The sequence below is a fragment of the Prinia subflava genome, chromosome 7 (assembly GCF_021018805.1).
Source record: "Prinia subflava isolate CZ2003 ecotype Zambia chromosome 7, Cam_Psub_1.2, whole genome shotgun sequence".
Classification (NCBI taxonomy): Eukaryota; Metazoa; Chordata; class Aves; order Passeriformes; family Cisticolidae; genus Prinia; species Prinia subflava.
In genome coordinates this window covers 22,414,083-22,440,463 of record NC_086253.1, presented here as the reverse complement: position 1 = coordinate 22,440,463, position 26,381 = coordinate 22,414,083, and the positions used below count along the sequence as shown (strand labels likewise).

The following is a 26,381-nucleotide window of genomic DNA, read 5'->3' as shown; positions in this document are numbered from 1 at the left end:
GCTCTGCTCCATTGTGGACCTCCATGGGCTGTCTCAGCATGGGCTGCAGAGGAGTCTCTGCTCCAGCACCTGGAACACCTCCTCCCCCTCCTTCTGCACTGCCCTTGGTGTCTGCAGAGCTGTTTCTCCCTTATATTCTCACTCCCCTCTCTCAGCTGCAGTTGCTGTTCCCCAAGGACTTTCCCCCCCTTCTTCGCCATGTTATCCCAGAGTCACTACTAATGCTGTGGATGAGCTTGGCCTTGAATCCAGCTGCTGCTGGCTCTATGGAACACAGAGGGGAAGCTTCTGGCAGCTTCTCACAGAAACCAAATCCGTAGTCTCCCTGCTACCAAAACCTCACCACACAAACCCAATACAATGGACAGTATAATTCCTCCTCAGAATTCTTGACTTACTGGAAAAATGGACTCATGTCTTTGTGCTATAGCAAGGACAAAGCTGATAAACTGACCCTGAGAGGATGCATGGCAATGTCCAGGGTCTGTGGGGCATGAAGAAGAATATCCTTTAAGTGAAGAGGTTGTTTCTGCACCAGTTGCTGTGTGGGTGGTTTTATTGGAGTTTTGTTCCCAAATGTGTGTGAACTTGGGATGTGTAGAAACAACAGATGAATGGGGTGTTTTGTTCTTCTTTATTCATAAATGCATTGATGCCAGTTTGTACCTGTTTTGTATTTTTTCATGATTATAAGATTATAGATTATAAGAAATATAAATTTCTTAACATCTATGTGTTTTTAACATAACAGTGGCATCCTGTACATTATAAGAGAAGTAATTTATATTTGACTGAATGAATAATTAAAGAATGGGAGTGAAGATGATTGACAAGAACTGAAAACAAGAGTATGTAAAAATAATTTCTTATTACATAGATTTTATATTGAATTTTATTTTCACAATAAAAATCTTCAAACAGCTTCATTAAATTTCTTGTATTTTTTTCCATAGGGCTGGACTCATCAGTGACACATATTGAACAGAAAAAGATATGCTTCTGTGTTTCTGTAAAAAAACTGAGATAAAGCTGGATAGCATAATGAGATCCCTCACAAATATCTATATCTTTAATTGTGCCTTTACGTTCACACTGTGGAATAATATCCAGCCAACTGTAGAAGATGAATTTATTGCAAATTATTCAAGGAGTTTGCTAAGTAATGTTCCAAAAAACATTCCAGTCCATACTCAAGTATTAGATTTCTCACACAATAGGATATCTGGACTTAGTATTTCAGAATTTATTTATCTTTCTGACCTTCAAGTTCTAAATCTTTCTTATAATCTAATTATGATAATTGACCTTAGTGTCTTTATTTTTAATGAAAATTTAGAATTCTTAGATTTATCTCATAATAACATTTCAAAAGTTTGCTGTCTAACTCTTGCACGTCTTAGACATTTAGATCTTTCTTTCAATAAGTTTATTGCCCTGCCCATCTGTCAGGAGTTTGGGAACATGTTTCATTTGGAGTACCTTGGATTAAGTGCTACAATGATACGAAGATCAGACTTCAGGTATATCAAACATTTGCAGCTGCATACTGTCTTCCTGACTTTGGGAAACTTTTCACTGTATGAGCCTCAGAGTCTGACAGCCTTGACTACAAGGAACCTCCATATCGCTTTTGCAGCAAACCAAAACTTCATTTTTTCCCTCTTGTACGATGGAATGAGCGCTTCAGAAAACTTAAAAATAGTTAACTTAAGATATACCTTGAGCTACAAAGATTTCCCCTCTCCACCTTTAATGCTTTTGAAGAAAATCAAGACAACAGCTCTCACGCTTGATTCTGTGGACTTACAATGGGCTATCATCCTGCAAATTTTCATGTTTATTTGGTATTCACCTGTGGAACATTTGACTGTGAGAAATTTGACTTTTCGGGGACCACTGAAGGGTCTGACTGAATATTCATTTCTACCCTTATTAAGCTCTGTGGAAAAATTAATCACTTTGGATGGCTCCATGAAAGCATTAACTTTGGAGCATGTTCGTAATAAGGTTTATTATTTCAACCAGGAGATTCTATACAGACAGTTTTCAGAGATGAATATTGCCAATTTGACAATAAGTGATGCATATATGCCACACATGCTTTGCCCCAATAGAACAAGCGCATTTCAGTATTTAAATTTTTCTCACAATGCCCTGACAGATGAGTTATTCCAGAACTGTGACACTCTTGTGGATCTCAAACTACTTATTTTGCAGAAGAATAAATTTGAGAGCCTTCGCAAGGTAAGCTTCATGACCAGCCGTATGAAATCACTGAAATTCCTGGACATGAGCAACAACCTGCTGCGCCATGATGGAGCCGACGTGCAATGCCAGTGGGCCGAGTCTCTGTCAGAGCTGGATCTGTCCTCCAATCAGTTGGTGGATGCTGTGTTTGAGTGCTTGCCAGTCAACGTCAAAAAACTCGGCCTGCAAAACAATCAGATCAGCAGTGTCCCCAGGGGGATGGTGGAGCTGAAGTCCTTGGAAGAGCTGAACCTGGCGTCGAACAGGCTGGCTGACCTGCCGGGGTGCGGTGGCTTTCCATCCCTGCAGTTCCTGAACGTAGAGATTAATTTGATCCTGACCCCGTCGGCTGACTTCTTCCAGAGCTGCCCAAGGGTCAGGGAGCTGCAGGCCGGGCACAACCCGTTCAAGTGTTCCTGTGAACTGCAAGCCTTCATCGGCCTGGAGAGGCGGTCAGGGGGGAGGCTGTTTGGCTGGCCGGCGGCGTACGCGTGCGAGTACCCGGAAGGCTTGCGAGGAACGGAGCTCAAGGACTTCCACCTGAGCCAACTGGCTTGCAACACGACACTCCTGCTTGTGACAGCTCTGCTGCTGACGCTGGTGCTGGTGGCTGTGGTGGCCTTTCTGTGCATCTACCTGGATGTGCCGTGGTACGTGCGGATGACGTGGCAGTGGACGCAGACGAAGCGCAGAGCTTGGCACAGCCCCCCCGAAGATCAGGGGCCTGCTCTGCAATTTCACGCCTTCATTTCCTACAGCGAGCGTGATTCGGTGTGGGTGAAGGACGAGCTGATCCCCAACCTGGAGAGGGGCGAGGGCTGCGTACAACTGTGCCAGCACGAGAGAAACTTTATCCCCGGCAAGAGCATTGTGGAGAACATCATTAACTGCATTGAGAAGAGCTACAAGTCGATCTTTGTGTTGTCTCCCAACTTTGTGCAGAGTGAGTGGTGCCACTATGAGCTGTACTTTGCCCATCACAAGCTATTCAGTGAGAATTCCAACAGCTTAATCCTCATTTTACTGGAGCCAATCCCTCCGTACCTTATCCCTGCCAGGTATCACAAGCTGAAAGCTCTGATGGCAAAGCGCACCTACCTGGAGTGGCCAAATGAGAGGAGCAAGCGTGCCCTGTTCTGGGCCAACCTGAGGGCAGCCATCAGCATTAACCTGCCAATATTCAGTGAAGCAAATGAGCAAGAGAGCGATCTACAGCAACTAGTAGTATAAGTATGTGAATAACTGACTTGGCTGTCTTGTATTAAACTCTGTTAATATTTTTTTTAATATTTTCTTGCCCTATTCACATTTTGTTGTAAATGTGGTACATATAGAGATTGCTTTTGCTTATTCGAGCCATCCAAGTCGAGCCATCAGAAGCCATCTGTAGTTGCCCATCATCAACAAAGAGAGAAATTTTCATTGTGATTGACCTTATTTTTAGGTTGCATTTATTTTGGACTTTTCACATTGAAAGCTATATTTAGAAGTAACAAGAATAGTGGTTTGTTTGGTGTCATCAGGCTGCCAAGGCGTACATTTAATCTTTGTTGTGACATGAATGTTGTGATGTTAAGATTGTAGGGATCTGCTTTCTTAGTTTTATTCAAATAACATGAAGAAGAAAACTCTTCTTGAATCTCATCCAGTATATTGGTAAGTAGATGTCAAGAGTACAGTATCCACATCCTTTTATGCTGTTTTTCCTTCCTGGAAGTCTTTCTCTTCATCACAGAGAGACTTTCTTGAGTAAGTGCTGAAAAGTTGATTCCATAATCCTTGTTTGATGGTCTTCTTCCTTTGCTGTATTAAACATTACCATTTTCTTAGAGATAGATAACTGCCAAGTCATGATTTCATAGAATTTGCTATTCACTGTCTTCAAATTCATAGTTAATACCTGTACTTATTTTTTTTCATAGTATTGTAATGTTACTGCTTTCTGCTGTGATTCTGTCAAACTATACTGGGTAGCATGTTTTTTCTGTTTCCTAATACTTAGAAACGTGATGTTTGGAGGTGAACCCCCTTTTATGTCCAGGCTTCCACTGAACTCTGTTACCTTGCTCATTTAATAAGCAGGTGCTGAGGGTCATCACAGAGGTGAAAAAAGAGTAAATTTCCCTGAGAAGTAATTTCTCTGCTAAAATCTTACTGAGTAAACTAATAGTGTTTGTTAGTAGGAAACATCTAGTAATTTGCTATGCTTGGATTTGTGAGTCTAATAAACATCTCATTCTTAATCCGTTATTAAATTTCCTGTGTAATTTCAGTGATGATGTGGAGTTGTGCCCTACTTACAGCTTAATGGAAATGTAAAGTCCTGTGATCAAACTGTGAGCAGCACATGAGGTGATCAAACTGGTAAGAGGATGGGATCCTTAGCACTCACTGAGATGGCTCACCAAGCCCACACCAAGTGGGATAGCTAGATGAAACACTGAAATTGAAGCTGTGGGAGGGCTTCCTGGTGTCCAAAGGTGCTGAAACACTGCTGGCACCCACCTACCCGTTGAGGTTAACTGGATACGATTGCAGAAGGATGTCAGATGCCCATGTCTTGAGCTTTGGAAAGAGGAGCTAAAAATCTCTAGTAAATGTTAATTATCACTCAATTATTTCCACACTCATTAAATCTGTATCTCTCTGATTTAGAGAGCACAATGTTGTTGGGGACAATGTCAAAGCCTTACCCAGAAATTAAGATTTAGTAGGGATTAGGGGTGCTGGTGGGTGAGAGGCTGGACATGACCCAGCCATGGCGCTCACAGCCCAGAGAGCCAAACGTGTCCTGGGCTGCATCCAGAGCCCCGTGGGCAGCAGGGCCAGGGAGGGGATTCTGCCCCTCTGCTCTGCTCTGCTGAGACCCCACCTGCAGGGCTGCATCCAGCTCTGGGGCCCCAGCACAGGAAGGACATGGATCTGTTGGAGTAAATCCAGAGGAGGCCACAAAGATGATCAGAAAGATGGAGTACCTCTCCTGTAAGGGCAGACTGAGAGAGCTGGGGTTGTTCAGCCTGGAGAAGATCTTGTTGAGGCCTTTCAGTACTTAAATAGGGCTTAGATGAGAACTTTTTAGTGGGGCCTGTTGTGCTAAGACAAGGGGTACTGCTTATAAACTAAAAGAGGGCTGATTTATGTTGGATATAAGCAATAATTTTTTATAATGAGGGTGGTGAAACACTGGAAGAGATGGTCGAAAGAAGTTGTGGATATCCCATCCCTGGAAACATTCAAGGTCAGGTTGGAAAGAGCTCTGAATGATAAGATCTAGTTGAAGATGTCCCTGCTCATTGCAGAGAGTTGGACTAAATGACTTTCTAAGTCCATTCCAGCCCAAGCCATTTTATGATTCTGTGATTTTATGATTTTACGATTTTACCTCTCTAGGATTCCTTGACACCTTAAAGTGGGGAATTCTACCAAGAAATCCTGTGCCCCTTCTTCCTGAAAGCCTTCTCCCCCTCCCAGGCTTTACAGCCTAAGGACACAATTAGCAGTCACACTTAGTGCTAATGGGATAAAGGCCACATAGTCTATCCTGTTTACTAGACAAGAAAAGAGGAAGTAAAATTTCTTAATTCAGGCTTTCTGGTCTCTGTAAATTTAATGCAACAGCAAATGGGGGGAGTTATGTTCTAAATAATGTACAGACTGGGCCATGGAGGAGTCCCTCACCTTTAAGACTGTTCTGAAATGTATGCTTTAGGTGGGTGTGAAAGAAATAGTTTCTCAAGCCTGCCATGTATATTGTTTTGGAATATTAGTGCTGTAAGAGCCCTTTATACTCTGTCCTTCCCACCTCACAGATCTTTCATGCACATGCCAAATATTTCAGTTGTTTACATACCTGCATACACTACAGCTTCTTAAAATACACTTCTGAGTTCCTTTGATAAGCATACTTGTCGTGGTTTGGTGTGGTTGGTTTTCTTTTTTAAGTAAGCATTTGACAGTATTTCTCATCAAGCAACACTGTGTATTGGCTTAGTTAGTGTTCAACCAGGCCAGACTTTTAATTATAAAGGATACATTTAAAGGGTTTTTGTGACTAAAAATCACAGTAAAGACAGAGACCAGTTTCAAATCCTTGAGCAGATTTCTGTGTATGACAGGATTGAACTCTGTGACAGCAAATAAGACAGAGGGAACAGTTTAATTTCTCAAGTACAAGAAAATGATTATTATCTTAAATTACAATCGCATGAACTTAAATTTTGCCTTTTTCCCAGACTAAGAGGGACACCCTGTGGCCGATAAAATTATCACTGCTTCCTGAAAGTGATCACTCCAGAACGTATGCAATGTTTTTTGACTGATGGGAAAACAGAAGTAAATCTTACTAGGCCAGCAACTGGAGTAGCCTCTTGCAAGTGTGCAGGCTCGAGAGGACAGGTCAGGACGAGCTCTTCCCCATGGCAGCTGCCACGCCGGGTCAGTGGCTGTGACTCCCCCATGCCATTGGTCCCTCCTGCCTGAACCCTAGAAATCAACAGCATGATTTGTGTCTCTGGCTTTGCAATGTGCAATCCGTATTTTCAAGCAGGAGGCCACGCAATACAAGCCAGTCATTTTCTCATATTCTGATTGCCATCGTCAGGCTTTTATTTTCATGCCTCATCTCTGCTGTACCTGTTTTCCCTTCTGTACATCACCGTGGCACAGCACAGGTGCCCACCAGGCTGATCTGAAGGATCCCAGGCAAGAGACCGACATCCTGAAGCAAGTACTTCAGCAGAAACGGGAAGTGTTAGAGGTGCCTAGTGAATTCAGCCGGGCTCCCCCTTCTTAGGTATCTGATAAGGTATGAAGAAATAAAACCCCATTCTTCATCATCTCTATCCATCATCATCATCGTCATCAATCATCTTCTCCAGCACAGCTGCAGGTGTGTCTGGAGGTGTGAAGGACTCGTGGTGATGCGTCAGCAGCCTCTGGCACCCTGCCCTGGAAGAGGCTGTGGGGCAGAGCTCGGCTAGTGATAAAAAGGGCAAACTCACGTGTTCGGTGCTCCACACCTGCCTATGGGCTCATTAGAATGCCCTAATTAGAATGCCCTATTTAGAAGTGAGTAAAACATTTTAATGAGCTTGCCACTAAGTGCGCTGCTGGACACAGCTCCTCCAGCACAGGTTCCCTGTGCTCCTGCCCTGGGCCCCGTGTGGGGCAGGCACACACGGGAGGCGGCAGCAGGGCCACCCCAGCGCCCGGAGCCAGGGGGTGTCCTCTAGCCTGCCCCATCCAAACGCAGCATCCCTGCTCTGTCATCCAGCACGTGACAACATCACCACGGACAACATTCTGAGTGTTTTATTAACAAGTATAATACATATGCACTGTATACTAAATATACTAATTATACTAAATACACTAAATATGAGGACTGTACAGTACAAATTTATGTTCACAGTTCGACATGACAAAATGTCATTACTGAATTCCCATTGGACTACCAAAGTAGAAACAGTGAAAGTACATTAAACATTCACATCTCTAGTAAGAAAAGATTACCAAAATGTCTCCATATTTGCAAGTTATAGTAATGTACGCTAGAAACCTTTAATTAGCCGTTTCGTCTTATTAGCTTATAAAATATATTACATTTTATTTTAAAAATTCTGCATAGTTTGTAGAAGTATTAAAGTAAATAAAAATCCTTGCTATATTTGCAGGTGAGAGATGCTAAGCAAAAAGATTATTTTGACCCTCTAAAGTATGTTAAGTGCTAATATCTGTAAAATATAATGAAAACTGGTGTAGCCCTCTCAAGGGATGTAAAATGCTCTGTGAATTTTTTTAGAATTGATTTGTATTCATCCATATGCTGCTAACCTTGACAGAGACAACAAGATGTGGCATTAGAAGTACCACTGCAGAATGCTGCAGGTGTATTTAAATAAACCCCATACATATTTAAATAAACCCCACCTGCTTAGTTTCTTGCAATTGCATTAGAAAATAGTAATTTATTATAATCAAATGGCTTAAACAGGCACATTTTAGTACAACAGTATTACCTGTTATACATTGCACAGTGCAATACTACTAGGGAGAAAAGTGGAGGTGGTTTAAACACGCTCATTCTCTAGGATTAGGATTTTCTATCTAAACTGGCTTTTCTTTAGGGCATAGATGGGATAACTGGTTTTGAAAAGTATTTCATTGAGTACATCTAAAAATTGCAAGGTATCTCTCAAATCAAAGTTTGCTAAAATGAACCAATGAGCTGGTTAAGATGTAAATTCACATTCAGCTAAAAGTATATTTGTTTGTGGCCTTTTAGACATCCCACAAAGACATCGCAGAACACAAGTGGAAAATCCTATAAGGAAGGCATTATCATGTAAAAATCTCAAATACTTATATTAATATTTAGATTTCTGTTGTCCTAATTCGCAAGACACATGGATGAAATTTGAAAGTTCTGCTCAATCTCCACTGTGTTTGACCCCATCATTAGCATAAATACTTTCAGAAAAAAGGTACATAAGCTAATGAATTAACATGGCAAATAACCTAGACTAAATTATCTGAAGTAACTCTTAATTACAAAGAAGTTCTGCTCTTAGGGTACTGATTTAAAAAATATTAAAAACATCATATTAATAAAACCATTTTATGTAAGCCTCAAAAGAGAAACAGAGCACTAGAAAGAAATGTTCCTTAAACATCCTGAAGTTTATAAATTTGCATTTTTAAGGTAGAAGTCGGACCAGTTGCCATTAAGGTGCTTATTTTTATAGTATCTGTTTTTTCCCCTCTACAAGAGAACAGAGAATTGTTTTCGTCCCAGGGTACTAAATATCTATAGACTTCTGACTGATGCTCCAGGGCTCTCTCCACACAGCCTCTCAGCCAGTGATGCTCCTGGATTTACAAAACTGCCATTAAAACCTAGAGCAAATTCTGCTACCACTGATGAAAAAAAATACAAAATGGAAGTCCACATTCTGGAACAGCTGCTCATTAATATCAGTCTCTTTCCTACAAGTTTCTCAATGTCATAAACAATAATCTGGCCTACCAAGAAATGAAAAGACTGATTCACGTGCCAGGTGTTTCAGGGCCACAGGTGAGCAGATGAGGGAGTTACAAGACACCAGATGTTGTCCTGCTGAGGAGGTGAAGATGTATGGGAGCTGGAAAAGACCAACTGCTGTCAGAGCATTTTTCTACAAGTATAGACCTCTCCTCCTCTAATTCTACAGGCATGTGGATGTCAGCATAACAGCTGGAAAAGAGCCTTATCACCAAATAAAGGCTCTTTGCACCCACACTCTAGCATCTCCAAGATTGTTTGGCATTGGGTTCCACTGGAAATAGAAGCACAGCCTACCTGTTCCACAAGCTCAAATATACCCACCTGCAGATGGACACTCCACCTGTCTTCTGCAGAGTTCTATGGAACTCTTCCTCCACTCACACCTCCATTGTTCTCTGGGTTTTTCCAAAAGAAAGGAAAAGCCAACTTCAGTATGTTTAACACACAGGGAATGGTGGTTACCTTACACAGGGCAAGGAAGGAAAATGTGCTTGTGTGTGAGAGTGTAGAGAAATACATCCTGTTTCCTTGCAGTGCCACAAAGTCTGCCATCTAATACAGACAGAAACCCTTCTTTCAGAGGAACATTTCTAGGGGCAACTGCAGGTTGCTTGAATTCCATCTATTTTACCTATGGAGTTCTGTTTGCTAATAGGCATGGTTTTAATGTAAGACATCCACAGGGAAGCAGTTGTACCTACCTACCATCAAGAGACTACCAGAGCCACGAATCAGTTAGGAACTGGATGATTTGGTATATGTATTTATCCAAAACAGATTCATGACTCAATTTATCATCAGAAGTACTTCATATCTGGTGCCATCTTCTCACAAAAGTATTAAATCAATAATTTTAAATACTGTAGTGTATTACAGTGGTACTCACAACAATACAGTTCAGAGCATTTTTGACTTAATGATTGCTATTTTCTGAAGTACAGCAAAGAGACAAAAATTATTTAGAAGAAATGCAGGGGCATAATTGGAGGGGGATAATCTATATCCCTGAAATGAGGTGCAGTAGGTTTCCATGAATGTCATTTAATGCCAAATTACAGGAGAGTACCATAGAATCACAGAATTGTAGAATAGGCTGAGTTGGAAGGGACACATCAGGATCATCAAGTCCAGCTCCTGGCCCTGCACAGCACACCCCAAAAGTCACCATGTGCCTGAGAATGTTGTCCAGACACTTGACTTGGACAGGCTTGGTGCTGTGACCACTTCCCTGGGAAGCCTGTTCCAGTGCCCAACCACCCTTTGGGTGAAAAACTTCCTGATGGTAAACCCCTGACTCAGCTTCAAGCCGTTTCCTCAACTGTGTGTGTTCCATCCATACACTCGCACAGAAACCAGACATACAGAGTCACACAAAGTCTTCCCTTAACAAAATCCACCAGGGCATTATGCAATAAAAACAAGGATATACACTGCACTATAATATAGATGACAGATGACATTGGTTTAGATGCACAGTATTATGTACGAACCAATTCCTGCCCATTTTTCTTCTTGACTGGGGTAAATGATACTATGACTCAATCTTTCTGTAAAGTAATTACACTGTTTAGATTTATTTCCTCAACATTACTCACTGTTTGGGCAGAGGGGATTTTTAAATCAGGTGTCTTTTGAAAACTGTTGCATTAACCACATCGCAGAAATCAACACAGCTGGGAGAGTCCATTCATTGCATTGTTGAGCATAAAATGAGAGTGTGTCCCTTACAGGGCACATAAATAATAGTCTCTGGCAAGGACTAGCATTTCGGATACTCAATAACATTTACTATTTTATCAATATATGCTAGGTTGATTATACAAAGAAACCAACAAAAGCTGTTAGTTCAAAAATTCCCTTATTCACAAATGAAATATAATAAACATATTGAATGCAGAAAGGGTTTGCTTAGCATCCCCAGAAGAAAAAAACAGATGTGTTCACATTCTTTAGGTCTGACCCGTGGCAAGGACATAGAAGGGTTAGATAACATTTGTTACTGACCATACGTACGCTTTTAATGGCATAAACTCAGAGATCCAGACCAGCTGAATCCAAATTAAAATGCACGTGTAAAAAAACAAACAAAAGTGTGACAGGAGTCAGGGACAGAAGACATTCAGACTAGCATGTGGCGTTTCCTGTGAAGAGCAAGGTGGTCCGAACGTGAAAAGCTTCGGTCACAGTCTGGACACTGGAAGGGTTTGATTCCCGTGTGCTTGCGGAAATGCCGCGTCAGTTCATCGGAACGAGCAAACTTCCACGTGCATCCCTCCCAGGTGCATTTGTACGGTTTTTCTCCTGGAAAAGGAAACACACAAGTGGGAATTTAAAATGTGAACACATCAGTTCTGATCGCATAAGTTCACACATAAATCTGACACCTATTCTACTGCCTTGCCAAATTTTAGCAAGTATGTCAATGCTTACTCAAAAAGCTCCTCCAAACAGCTCAGACCTGAAGAGTACTCTGCACTAGAAACTGTGCAAAGTTAACTGACCAAAATATTGTAACCTGCCACAACTTACTTTTTTATTGTCTCTGTTCCTCTCTCTGCCACGTTAGCACTTGTTTTGTCTTATGAAGCCCAGAAGGATGAAGGTTTAAGCATTTGTTCAAGTATTTTCAAAACATGGATCTCATTTTCTAGATTTCTGGGACAAAGGACTGTGCCACCATAAAGCGCAACAGGCAGAAATGTTGTGATTTCTCAAATTCAATGTAGTGTAAATGACTGGCATCACTGTCACAAGTACCTCAACTTAAACTCTTTCTTTATCATTACTAATATGTCATCCTCCTCCTTTACAATCCTCCAATACAGCACTGTATTGACCAATAGGTGAAGGGCTGGCTTGATGCACAACAGACATGAATGGGGCTCCATTTTGCCTAAAAGAGCTATCCTTGTAAAAACCCTGGATGTGTATATATTCATTCAGCATGCCAAGATGAACATTTCTGAGAACAGATATTGGGGATATGTTTACTCAGTCAGAAAAACAGCACCACTGCACCAGTGGTTAGCACCTCCACAGAGCAGATGTGTTTGCATTTGGCATACGATCCAGACTTCTGCAAATGGGCTACTCCCATGGAAATCAATCAAATTTAACAGTGATGTCATAGGTGAGCTAGTGCAATTTGAACTGATTTGGTGTTGACAGGGTGTGTGCATTGAGTAAACTGCAAGCAACTGGACACAAAACGAGTGAAGAGCCAATGAACGTACAACACATCAGCATACACTGTGAGCCTGTTCTGGCTTACAGTCTCTTGTTGTAGGTTTTTCCTACTATGTCCTCTGTCTTTTGCTCAGCCTATAATTATTTTCACAACAATACCTGATCTACCTTCTGTCATTTTGTTATTTACACCTGTGGTCACTTGGCCATTAGCAGAAATTACAATCATAGCCTACTATTTTACCAGAGTTGATGAAAGAGAAGCATAGCTATGCTCAAACCTGTGTGGGTTCTTCGGTGAGCTTTCAGGTGGGAGCTTTTAGTGTAGACTTTGTTGCAGCCTTCATAATCACATCGATGTATTCTGCGTTTTCTTTGTGTGTCTGGAGATTCCACAGGTAAAGGTCTCTTTCCTGGCTGAACTATAACTGAAGGGTGATTCCTGCAAAGTCAAAATAATGTTAAAAATCAAAAACATTTAGCACAGCAAACCTCAGCTAATGTGATTCATAACAGAGCCTTTTTATTCAATACCACTCTGTCTCTTGGCAGAAAGAACAACATTACATGCATGTCGAAAAATTCAACAGGGTTTAGCAAATTTTGTGTACTTTAGCAGTAATATTTTTAAATGTTTACTCATTTTGTGGCACGATGTAGCCATTTTTACTACTTCCTAGCTCTTTTTTAAAACTGACAGGAAAAATCCCCTTCAACTTCATGTTTTTTACTCAAACCCAGATTTCTTAAACCCTGAGTGAACTTTTCTTGTATTTGTTCACTATTATTTTCCTTCAAATACAGCTAATTTGATTGTAATTGGAAACAGCTATTCCATATTATTAAAGAAATTGTATCTTTAGGGTTTCACAGCAGAACTCAATCTTTATTGTTCCAGCCACTCCTTTAGAACGTAATCATGAATTTCCTGTTTGCTGCTGGCAGCAGGGTGTGGCCTCCCTGTACCACTGACGTCAATTCCTAAAAGTAGAGCTTAGCCTATGTGCCACACCCACAGGATGTCTGAAGTTGTCCATCCACCTTCATAAACATAATTTTTCACTTTAGAAGCCCACAGGTACAGTGCAGGTAAGACATATATGAACTACATATGGACTTCTGCAACAAACATACCCGTAAGTGTTCACATGTATGAAAACATACAAGGTTCTTAAAAGGTGTCTTTGACTGTTGAACGATGCCCCCACTGTAGCACTGGAGACAATCTTGATTCTTTCTTCCACATCAATCTTAGAAAACGTGTGTTTGTCAAAAAGGTACGTGTAGAATATAAAGTGCAGAAATTAGCATTCCTTGTTGCAGAGTCAGCTCCTCCATGCAACAGAAAGGAGCTTTCTAGAACTCCCATCTTTTCTAACTTAATGTATTTCACATGTTTTTACCAATCAACTTGTTTTGTTACACTGGGTTCCACTGGTTACTTACTACAAGTTCCTTTAAGGCCTAATTTTCAGAAACACTGAATTCCTACTTTCAGCAAAATAAAGAGCATGTGCTGAAGACAGAAAATCTGGTGCACGGCTTAAGAAGGAAAGATTTTTCTATGACCCCACAGCAGCAGGATGGGGATTACTGATGTGGGACAACTTGTCTGTTATTGATGCTTTTCTTAAGAGTTAGAAGCTGGAAACTGGGAGCCAAATGCTTTCTTGGGTGGTTCTGTTACTGTTGAGTGATGTACTCTTCAAGTACACATTAAATCTAGCTAAAAATATTATAATGGCAGGAAACCCCAGACGGTGATGTTAGACAGAGATGTACACACTCTTTTAAATAAGAAGGCAGGTTTCTAGCTTCCAAAGAAATGGCTCTCTAGAGCAATGCTCAGTTTTAATGCAGTTGCATACCAGTCTTTCTGGAGAAGCTCTGGTTTAGGACAGCAAACAGGCTTGCTTTAAATAATTATGTGTGGAGGCTAGTCCTAGACAACATCTGGGAAAAGGGAGAAAAAGGGAGAAGAAGGGAGAAAAAGGATATTGGCCATACACCATTTGTGATTTATATTTTCAGTCTACAAGTGTCTGGAAAAAGCACTGAGAATGTCTCCTTTTCCACTTATGGGAGAGGAGGCTGGCAAGACAACAGAATGTTATCAATAATCTGATAGGGTGTGGCAGTTTTAAAAAATGGCTAGGGTGGTGTCAAATTCAGAGGTAAATATTAAGTAAGTGCCAATAATAAAAGCTCAGCCCTAATTCTTTCACTCCCTCTTCTACAATCAGATGTAAGTTCATGTAAGTCTACCTGTTTGTCACTCTTCAATAGGTAAGAGTATCTTTCAAAAATTACATTAAAACTTCAACAGCTTTTTCTTCTTTACCACAGCACTATGTTGACAGCATGAGTTAGACTTTGAAACTTGCATGAAAATATGTTAATGAGGCTCCTTACATCTGGCCAGAGATTATTACCTCAAGTTTGATTTTAGAAATAACTGCACATAATTATCAGACATACCAGAAAGTTCAGCCATCTCTACAGAAATGCCACCAACATTATTTTATATATATAGATAGGCAGATAGATAGCTAGATATGGATATCCAGATATAGACAGATATACTGCCAAAAACTAACACTAAAGCAAATTAAGTCACTTGAAAGTCTTAAATAAGTCACTTCAGTGACACTAAAGGTTTCCTATGCCCCTTTAATGTGGGTAAGCTTAGATGTCTGAATAGTACAGTCTGGGCAGCTGGAACCAATGAATAGTGATAAAAAAACTTCAATGCCTATAGCTTATAAAGTTGTGAGACAACAACATCTTTTTTTAAATAAAGGTTTAAGTATCTCATCTTGTAACTTGTGTGAGTTGTCTATGTATTTTTTTTTAATGACAAGAAACACAATTTATAATCTTGTTTTGGACACAGCAGAATGTGAACTTGAAAGGGCTGGCTCTAGGAGCAAGAACTAGAGCTCCACAGGACAGCTACAAAGCAATTTAAGCTGTTACAATGCAAGGACAGAATCTCCATGAACATAACACTCTGCATGGGCAAGCAGAGGAGATGCTTTGGAAACCTGCACATACAAATATTTTCTGTAACAAAGCAATCTACGCATTACACCAAATTTTATATTCTTTGCTCAGTGGATGGGCTTCCTGGGGAAACTAGACCCACTGGGAAATAAATAATGCAAATCACTAATGCAGGTGACAAGTCTGCAGAAGTCTCAGCCCTGGAGGAAGGGTGTGGTACCAGCCAGGAACAGCACTTACTGGTTTGCTCTTGTTGAAGAAACTTAACAAAGACAAACAAACCGAACCATTTGATAGTCCTGACCTAGCAGTAGTATGTTTATTACAAAAAAATGTATAAGGTGATTTAAAAGAAATAGCATATAAACATAGTTTATAAAAGCTAGCTGTCAACTAATTACAAAGAGCCTGCTGTTTAGGAGCTGCATCTAGACTGTTTGAAGACAAGGAGGGGCGCCCACAAGAAGGCTGTTGTGGAATGCAGCCAGCCCTGGTGCTGTGGTGTGCTTTTGAACCCAATGGCCATGAGCAGGACAGAGACTGCACTCTGGAGGAAATACAGGAGAGCACCCACCCATCCTACGCTTTTCTTTCTCTCTGAACCAAACTCACATTGGGTTTTGAGTGTCTGGCTTGAAGCCCTCTTTCCCCTACTCTGTGAAGTGAGGTCAAACACAACCACCTCAAGGGTAACAGTGAGCAAGAGGGAAGAAATGGATCCTGGGCTTCTGTGCTGTCAGCCCTGCTCAGCTCCCAACTTCAGCTTCTGCCAGAGCCATGCTGCCAGCCTGCCTTCCTACAGGGCACTGCCTGCTGAAGGATGAGCCAGGCTCTGGGTCATTCCATGGTTTGGAAGTTGACATGATTTTCCCTAGGAACACAGGATGTGGAAGGGTGCCCATCGCTCCTCAGGTACTTTCTTGAGAACTCTTTAATGTTTTCAATTAAAAGGTTTATGCCCTAGACCTAAGTTCTTCTTCTAGCCCTTCTCCTTTCTTCTTCAAACAGCACTGTTTTAAAACCCATTAGATCTGTGATCCAGTTCATGCAGTGGCCCCAGTGACAGCTATACCAGCCCAATGAGTTAATACTGGGATGGAAACAAGTGGCTGTGAGAGAAGAAAGCTTCACAAACTACTTGCGCTGCCAAAAAAAAATCACTCCCAGAAAAATGGTCTCAGGTAAAAATGCATTTTCACTGGATATACACACAACTTGTAAGCCTGAAGAGGTTCTTTCCACCAAGCAGGCAAAATTTTTGAAAAGACAAAGAGGTCCTCCAGGAAGAGAGTCACAACACTCATTTCAAAGAAAGGTATTTCAAGTAACATGAACAGAGATATCAGTATGAACTGTCTTTTCAGTTTCTTTCAATTTTGCTGCTGGTTTTACGCAAATAGGTTATCACTGGATTATTAGGAGTCCTACTTTCAGTAAATTGTGGAACTGGGACCTATCATCACTTTAGAAATGCATTATATAAATGGCAAATCTATTGCAATGTACAAATATGTATCAACTCCTGTATTGCTGAAGAAGGGGGAAAAGAAAGTTGAAATCACATTTCACAGTGGTGACAGTGACAGTGATGGGAGGAATGAATGTTTTCCTGTATTTTATCACATGTTCTAAAACATAGCAACAATCCTTCCCACTCCTCAGAACAGGTAACTGCTGTAGTAAATTGCTTTCCATTCCTCTGCTGATCTTGAGACTACTGTTAGCTACTTACTCTTGCAGCATTACTTGCTGAGGAGACAACGAGGTCATCACTGGAGGTGACATTTGTTCAGGATAGAAGTCAGTCTTTGATGGTTCGCTTCCTGGCTCCACTTTGATTGTTTTCTTCAGTGTGGGCTTCTCATAAGACTCGATGACAGGCACTGTATGGGAGAGGGTAGGACAGGGAAAGCAACACATAAAATTATGAAGAGTTATGGAAATAAATAATATACATAAAAATCTATAGCTAAAACGAATCCATCAGTTCTACTTTTACTATGACGATTTATACTAAATACAAAATCTTTCCGTTTTAGTTATCTCTTGATGAACTGCGATTCAAAATCTTTCTATTCATTTTCATCAGTCTGATGTGTCAGTCCAAATCTTGGTAGATCAATAGTTTATGTAGCTACAAACAAGTGCAACAGAGCTGGTGAAGGGTCTGGAGAACAAGTCCTTTGAGGACCAGCTGAGGGAGCTGGGGTTGTTTATCCTGGAGAAAAGGAGGCTCAGAGGAGACCTGAACACTCTCTACAACTGCCTGAAAGGAGGTTGTAGGTGGCGGTTGGTCTCTTCTCACAGACAACCAGAGACAGGACAAGAGGAAATGGTTTCAAGGTGCACCAGGGGAGGTTTAGTCTGGACATTAGGAAGAATTTCTTCCCAGAAAAGGTAATTGGGCATTGGAATGGGCTGCCCAGGGAGGTGGTGGAGCCACTGTCCCTGGAGGTGTTAAAGAAAGACTGGATGTGGTACTCAGTGCCCTGGTCTGGTTCACAAGGTGGTGTTTGGTCACAGGTTGGACTCAATGACCTCAGAGGTCTTTGCAACCTAATTGGTGATCCTATAACCTTGGTAAGTTTGGTAAAATATTTACACAACAAATTCTATGCCCTGTTTATTTTGGAAGAACACAAATTATCTTCCACTTCTTAAAATGCAAGCAACCCACAGAAACCAAGTGCTTGAGTATTTGTGTTATTTTATCGGGATGCAACAGCGTAAAAAGGAATCCTGACAACACCAACCTTGCATGCTACTTGGAGTTTCCATCTCATCTGCAAGAACTGTGGACACCATGATGGGCTGCTGGAGATGGGGAGCATACATGAAAGGAACTGGCTGGACCACAACAGGCTGTATAACTGGGAGTATCCCAGGGCTCCTCAGTCCGTGGCGTGAAAGAGCAGCGGCCATTACAGGTGGGATGGTTATTGGCATAGAAAGAGGCTGTACTCCTGGGGGTGACGGTGAGAATTTACTGAGAGGTGAGCTGGGTGAGGACAGAGTCAATCCAGGGAAACTTCTCCTATGCGCAGTCTGAAATTTTAGTGGGGAAGGAGAACTTCCAGCTGAAGGTGGTGAGCTCCGCTTGTTTACTGTAAGGTCTACTGGCTCCATCTGGATTCCATTTGATAGTCCTTCAGGGTTTGAGTAGAATTTATTGGGCAACATACTTGGTGTAGAATAAATGACGCCGTATTTGTTTGGCTTCATTTGGTCCATGTAATTGGATGGGTATGACTGCCAGAAGGAGTGGAAAAGAAATACAGAAAATCAAAAAATAAATCAAAACATACACACAGCTACTGCTGAAAAAGAAAGGCAGCCAATAAAACAGGCAAAACGAAGAAGCACTTTAATGTACTTTCTAAATAAAAGTGAATTAAATTAAGCCTCAGATTCCACACACAGGAAGTTAATCAAGTTCTGATTCACTGTTTCAGAAGCAATGTAAAACAGATTATGAAAACAAATCTTCAAGGCTTATTCAATAACTTTTCTCCCTTTAAAATTGCCTATCTTATATTAAGCTGTACATTTCTTAACTGACCTGGGAAACACATCTGCTATGCCAAGCATATAACTATATACTGAGGATCATCAATTCTGGCAAGAGGGGAGTTCAGTTGGGCTTAGAATTGCAAGTTTGGGTCCAAATCAAAATTTCAAATTAACTGAAAAACAATCATCACTAAAGAAAGAAATTAAGAACCTGAACCCTACAATCAACACAAAATACTCAGCTGAACTATGTAAGTAGGTGAGACACTCAAGGGTGGAAAAGATAAAATCTAAACCTTTCTAAACGATTTTTTTCAGATATAAAGCAGCTAACTAGCCAATCTAATTTTGGAAAATTAGTACAAGGATAAAGATTTGGTGTGTTGCAAGAATATTCCTGCTAGTAGTAGCTAGCACTTCCCATTACAATATAAACACTGAAGCTAATCTTCACCTATGTGATGATCTCCACAATTTAGTAATAATTTATTTACATATATATATGTATTATATAAGTAACACACATATCTAGTGATTTTTGTAAACCAGGAAGTATTAACATCAACTGCAGAGTGCAGTATTAACAAATATCTAGACCAATACTGCATTTAAAAACTGTTGAAAACAGGCTGTTAGCTAACAGCTAAGTCACAATGGAAAGTGATGTGATACTCTAACATAGCAGTAAGACACAGAAAATGTAATCCACAGAAATTTTTAGTTGTGTTGTCAACTTTTTGAAATAAAATGCTATCTTTGGATTTTAGGCAAGTAAACTAAACTTAACAAACTAATTACATCTTTGGCCACCAAAAATATTTTGATGAGTGGGATTTAAAAGATATTCAAAATGGTATAAAGTGAAACTGATCAGAAGCATAAAACTACCGTATTTTTAAAAAAATATTTCCATAACATTTAAATTATTTTTCTTGCTGGGATGAACACTTCTGTCAATACACCTTCCTGGTTTCTTACCTCTGTCTTCCCTGTGAGGGAACACTTGGTTCATTTTAAAGGGCAATATTAACTGGAGGTCTTTTTGCAAAATGACACAAATGTAATTTTCTTCTTTTCAGTTACTGTTTGAAATAATGAGTTTAGAAAATATTAAATTTTCCTCCTGTATTCATAACACTGTGATAAAACAACAAAGCTGAGTCACTCAGTCCATATAACATTCAAATAAAGCAGCACACACAATGGTGAATAATCTTCAGACAGTAAATAGAATCTCTGAAAGTTATATATTCTCTTTATGGCTATTCTTACAAATGCCATCTCTAGAAACATTTATCTTTGATGGTAATTGGTTTGTCAGAATTTTATTAAATGCCATTATTGCAAGAAGTGCTGTGTGTAGACTCCCCAGTACCGCTGAGCCAAGCAATGAAATTATTAGCATTTTAAGTGATGGAGACCACTAAATATTGATATAATAAATTATTTAACAGCATTTAGTATCTATTAAATCTGATCAAATTATGGGCATAGCCAAAAAATCAAAATTTTAACAGCTAAGAAACACTAAATACTTCTGTTAAAACTCCTGTTACTGGTTTGCAGTACAGAGTTCACCCAGCTTTAACAAACTCTAAACATTCCACCAATAAGCATCAGTGAATTTAAAGTGCTGCAGGTTTGTCAGGGATGATCACAATGCCATTGCCTATGAACTTTTCTTCCATTGCAAGAATGCTAAAAAGGAAAAAGCCTGTGAAATTTAAATCTCCAGGAATGCTTTTGGCCAATGGGTCTATTAAGAACAAGCATCCCTAGGTGTAACCTTATCCTAAGAATACCTAGGTGGGAATTGGAGGAATAACTGTCTGGATACTCACATAGTTTATGCAATCTTTGATGGGGCAGTGATAATGACTGTGATTGATTTTGGTGCACACCCTCCAAAAGGGTAGAAATGCTGCTGGAGACTAGGCAAACTGGTCTTCTGGGACTTTGGGCAGCTTCCAGGTAGATTCCCCCCTCCCTGGTAGGGAGGCCAGCAGAATACTCCCACAGTGAGGACTGGAACACTCACTTTTGGATGGGTGATTAAAAATGCCAAGATTCAGTCATATACAAAGATAAAACCCTGAAGTAGTTCCACAGGTGCTTTGTTCCTTTGTAGCTGTGCATTCTGCAAGGCCAAAGACTGAAAACATTTCTAGCTGAACCTCTTTATATATGTATTATAACCCTTTAGACCTCATTATATTATATACTACATTGGCAATATTTAGATACCATATTATCAATAAATCTAATCATCATGACCCACATCATCAGTGTCATACTTCTTGTGCCTGACCAAGTCTTCTCTCTACTACTCTGCTACACAGAGAAAAACCGTTTATTCCAATTCAAACAAAAAAAGCAACTTGTTTCACCAAATGGTAACTGGTATTTGTCCAAACGTTTAAAAAGTCCTCGCAGCAAACAGGCAGTCCTTTAGGTAGGACTTGGATGACTTTGTTGGTAGTTCATTAAGAACTATCATAATATATGTTCAATAATTCATTTCAATAAATGGCATGAGCTGTTGGCAGAGTGATGAAATAGTGTGGGTGCAAGCTTCAGTCACCTGAGAAGTAAGTTAATCCTTTCAGCCACACACCCTGAAACACAGTGGTGTCAAAACCATTACTAGTTTCCTCCTTCCACTCCAGCTACTGTGATGTTTTAAAGACAGACAGACTTTACACCTACAGTGTACATTCAGACAGAAAAGTGAGTTATTCCTAAGAAGCTTAATTTTATCTGGCCTCCAATGAGTCTATCAGAATGAAACATGCAATACAAATAATCCTGATTTTAGATTTCCAGGTTATGTTAGCCCATACTGCTCTGCTTAGCGCTTCTCAACATCACACTAACAGTTTCTCTCTCATTCCACCTCCTCAAAAGGTGGTCAAGAAAACAAACTCACTCGGTGGCTGCTGTCCTTTCCTATGTTCTCTCCATATCACAATACCTCCCTGCAGAGGTGTCTCCAGAGCAGTTTCTCTTGTGGCACCAGCGCTCCAAGGAAGGCACAAGAAGAGCCAAGAAGAGCTGGGGATCTCAAGGGCTTGGGGCTAAGCAGCCTGTGTGTGTCAGAAGCTAAAACACATATGGTCCTCAGCCTGAGGGAAAACAAAGCAGTGTCCAGTGGTGGAAACTTCAGAGACCATACTTTCCTCTGGACTTTCTGCTTTTTCTTTTCTGCCTTTTTTCCCCCTTATACAATGGCAAAAAGAAAAACATACAGATGTGGTAAAATGCTCTGAGTAGTCTTTAACAGCTGGTCACAGTGATTACACTGATTTATGAGAAGACTCCAGAGATCAATGCATGGAAGGCACCACATCACAAGGAGAAGGATAAGGTACAGAATAATCAGTATTTGGAACTCCAGTCTTGAAATGCACTTGGCTCAGAAATGCTCCCTTGTTCTTCCCATTGCAGTTTTTCCTTCATCTGGGTCTGGGAAAGACTGTTTGCTCCTCTCCTGGTGAGCCTTTTGAGGGACTGACCTTGCCCATCTGGCAGAAGCACACAACTGTTTGGGGCACTTGTGTGTCTTGTGCAGAACCCCAAACCACTACAGAACCCTCTTTGGAAGATGAAGGCAGATGTGCATAAAAGGTGGCCCAAAAGAGAGCAATGACACCTCTTTTGTAAAATCAGCCTCTTTTCTGATTTCAATGCACACCATTAGATAATCTTAGATCAGAGCAGATAATCACCACTAATCTTAATATAGTTACACAATAACTGTGATTAAAGTGACAGACAGGCTGGCCAATATTAAAGCTCTTTCTTGACCCAAATATTGGAATTCTTTCAGTGACAGTTATTTTTCTATCATTACTCTCCAGCAAATAAATCCCATGAAAGTCAAACTGTAATTTTAAAATGCATATAAACTTAATTCTCAGAAGTGTTATTAATAGCACTGAAGAAATCAGACTGCTTACAGATGCGTTTATATTTATGAAAATTACTCTTTATTTTAAACAAAACAGGAAACAAACTTTGAAAGATGCTATTCAGAGCACAAGTTTAATACATACTGAGTTATGTACAGTAACTTCATCCTTCTAATGGATCAGCCTTTCTAGGGGTGTGGTTTCATGCTACACTTAATATGTTATTGCAGGCTACTGCTGAAAGGGGAGGTCCTGTTCTCTTATTCTTCCCCGTCCCCTTGCTCTAATACTGAGCAGCTGTACACAAGTCAAATCAGCTTCCTGATCTGACAAAAAAAAAAAAATTTGGTGGGTTAGCAATTCTGACCATTCATTGTGCTGAACCAAAGGTTCCAAATCATTCTAGGACCACACAATTCTTCAATCACACAAAGGAGACACAAAGCTGGTAAGCTGGTATGGAGGGAGCAAAGTCAAAACCTTTCCTTTCAGCAGCAGCCTGTATCATCACAATTCTCATTGTACTGCTACCACCTACATGTGCCTGCTGCTGTTGCTTATCAGACTCTTCTCTGAGATGACCCAATACTCTAAGTTCATGGACAACTGACCCAATTTTAAAGAAGTGTCTTTTCTTCCCCCTTTTTCCCCCACATTCCTTCTCCACTGCCCTAGTTCTCATTTGTTCATTTGGTAAAGTAGTGCAACCAGTTTATCCAGCAAAAAGCCATTGTTGGTTTGCGTTTTTGCAGGATTAATTTTCTGCAGTTTAGAGCAGAGTTAGCCACAGGCACCTGCTAACACAATCAAGAGAAAAACAGGCACAACAAAAAAGCTGTTCACATAGTTCAAAGGTGTAACATTGAAACCACAGGCTACTGCCACTTCACCATGAAGTGTGGCAACTTCATTTCAATCCATCTCCATCAGCAGCATGAACTACAGAGATGATATTTAACAGAGCAGTGGTTTAGGAATACATGGGTGCTCTCTCCTCTGATAGGCAACTGGTCAGTCATTTAAGGCAATAAATTAATAAACGACAGGAAGTTTTCCTAGAACGTGGATCTGATTGCACTAAGAGCAAAATATAGCTTTCCTAAGCTAGTCCAAAGCTTAATTACATCTCATTATGCATCTAAAGGTAGAAAAACTGAAGCAGTCTTTAGGGCCAATATATTTGAAGTCTTACCACTGAAACAGGCTCCATGGCTTCTTGCTTGATAGGGACCGGGTCAAACATTAGCATCTTTTTAATTCACCTATTCTGATGCCTCTGAGGTTCTGTCCTGCTGCGGAAAGACAAGGTGTTAGAAAGCCACAGGAAATACCCAAATCAACTTTCTGAATTGTAGAGAATTTACTATTTTTTCAGATTCAATGTGAATATTTATCCATCTTTAACACAGATTTTTAACTCTTTGATTAAATGTATTGCAAGCTTTTTCTTTCCAAATTGATATTGAAACAGAGGGAGATCTGCTCACTTTAATGAAAGTCAAATTGAATTTTTGTGATGCATGTCAACACACCAAAACCACAGAATTCTCACTTTCATTAGCTGTCAAAGTGTTTTAACACATCACAGTTTAGACCAGACATTTCTCACCAACATTACAACCTCAGAATAATCTTGTTTATATGACTGAACTGATTCTTGAGAGGATCTCCTTTTCCAAAGAGTCCCAATAGAAACACTCAATAGATCACATACAGTGACACTGATATCAACACAAAAAAAAGATTAAAATTCAAGACTAACTTGGACTACATTCAACATGCTACAATGACTTAACAGAAAAAAATGGCATTATATTATATTATATTATAACATAATAGATTTACTGACAATTCAACAATTATTTATGCTAACTATGCAAAATAAAAACACTTTAAAAAAATCTGCTTGCATTCTGTGCAGCTTCAGGGTTTTTTTCTACAGTGTTCAACCTTACTTGTCCCATCTCTAAATGCCTGAAACAAAAGTATTAGCACAAAGCATATCATAACTGTCGTACTACACATTTGCCATGGGCATCTTGGAAAGTTGCTGGGAAGGAAAGGAGACACCTCTTCTGGGTAAAGCCACGAGAGTACCCAGAGAAGCTAAGGGGAGGCAAAGGGAAGTTGCTCACAATGACATTCAGATGTTGCCAAGCTGTTTATAAATCACTCGAGGTCGTACATTGTATGACTGATGTCCAAGGAGCAAGTTTTGACCGGACACACTGTAAAGTTCACAGCCCTGCCTGGAAACGGTACAGCCTCTTTTAAGATGCGAGGACAAAAGTAAATGACACAAATTCAGTTTGGCCGGTAGATGGCATTGGAAAGAAGCAAATACAGCCAGGTCCACCATCCCCAATTCACCCCGCAGGACAGGCTGAAGGCTCACCAACAGACCTGTAGCTGTGGCTGGGAAATTCTCTCAGAAATGTAAATGAACATTTAAAGATGTACCTGCCAAACTAAAACAATTCTAATTAGCCTACACTAATGAACGATTTTGCAGTCAACATGTGTTTATAAATCAAAATTTGTTAAGAGCTTCCAGAAAAAGATGGCATGAGCTGTTACAAGTCTGTCATTAGTTACTCAGGTACATAAATAAAGTTTAAAGACTTCTGGAAATATATTACAACACTGTGCACTTTGAATAATGGAAACAAACAAGTAGCAGAGTAAATTATAGTATCTTCGTAATTCACCTTATAAAAGTTGAAGGCCTGACAAAAACAAATGGCAAAACTAAGTGAAACAAATAATGCAGCTTAATGCCATTTCCAGTTTAAAGTTAGTATGTAGTTTAGTTTGAAAGCAGTTGTGTAAGATGGCACTGTTTGCTAAAACTTGTGATAATTCTGTAAATACCTTAAGTATGTTTGTGAGAAGGTTATTAATTATACTATTGTCTTTGAATTGTTATTGTTTAGATAACTGTTACCTAGTTATCTTTTTCAGGTTTCAACATGTCACACAGCTAGAACTAACATTTCAGAATACTGACTTGCTAGAAAATATATCTACGTATCTATGCATCATTCATATTCTTGCACATTCATCCACACTGTGAAAGCAGAAAAGTTATACTTTTAGACATGAAAAAAGTTTACACTAAAATGCAGCCACTCAAGAGCTCCTACATAGGACTTTGGAATTAATTCCTTTCAGGTTTCCAGAAACCTTTGATTTTTAGCTTGTATGTGCAGGGACAAAGTAAGATATCAATTTTACTTTAGTGAAGGAAGAAGGGAGAAAAGAAAGGAAAAAGAGGAAGAGGGGGGAAGAGGGGGGAAGAGGGGGGGAAGAGGGGGGAAGAGGGGGGAAGAGGGGGGAAGAGGGGGAAGAGGGGGGAAGAGGGGGGAAGAGGGGGGAAGAGGGGGGAAGAGGGGGGAAGAGGGGGGAAGAGGGGGGAAGAGGGGGGAAGAGGGGGGAAGAGGGGGGAAGAGGGGGGAAGAGGGGGGAAGAGGGGGGAAGAGGGGGGA

General features: G+C 40.3%; 2 protein-coding genes across 6 annotated transcripts in view; one reads left to right on the top strand and one right to left on the bottom strand.

Moving 5' to 3' along the window:
• The first annotated feature begins 1,026 nt into the window (after window positions 1–1,026).
• On the top strand, window positions 1,027–4,451 carry LOC134552518 (toll-like receptor 6). Its single transcript, XM_063401198.1, has one exon. The coding sequence runs from the start codon at window positions 1,042–1,044 to the stop codon at window positions 3,475–3,477; it is 2,436 nt and encodes an 811-aa protein (XP_063257268.1). The 5' UTR covers window positions 1,027–1,041; the 3' UTR covers window positions 3,478–4,451.
• Window positions 4,452–7,542: 3,091 nt separating this feature from the next.
• Window positions 7,543–26,381, bottom strand: part of KLF3 (KLF transcription factor 3) — a 29,818-nt gene continuing 10,979 nt past the window's right edge. For 3 of the 5 annotated variants that reach the window (XM_063401769.1, XM_063401767.1, XM_063401770.1), the window contains 5 exons: window positions 24,089–24,185; window positions 18,232–18,727; window positions 17,211–17,361; window positions 12,757–12,917; window positions 7,543–11,590 (listed from right to left, as the gene is read on the bottom strand). In XM_063401769.1, the coding sequence (XP_063257839.1) occupies window positions 11,409–11,590; window positions 12,757–12,917; window positions 17,211–17,361; window positions 18,232–18,727; window positions 24,089–24,145 (1,047 nt within the window). In that variant the 5' untranslated portion in view covers window positions 24,146–24,185 and the 3' untranslated portion in view covers window positions 7,543–11,408. Of the gene's footprint in view, window positions 11,591–12,756; window positions 12,918–17,210; window positions 17,362–18,231; window positions 18,728–24,088; window positions 24,189–26,381 lie in introns of all 5 variants that reach the window. The other 2 variants (XM_063401768.1, XM_063401765.1) reach the window with 1 other exon arrangement.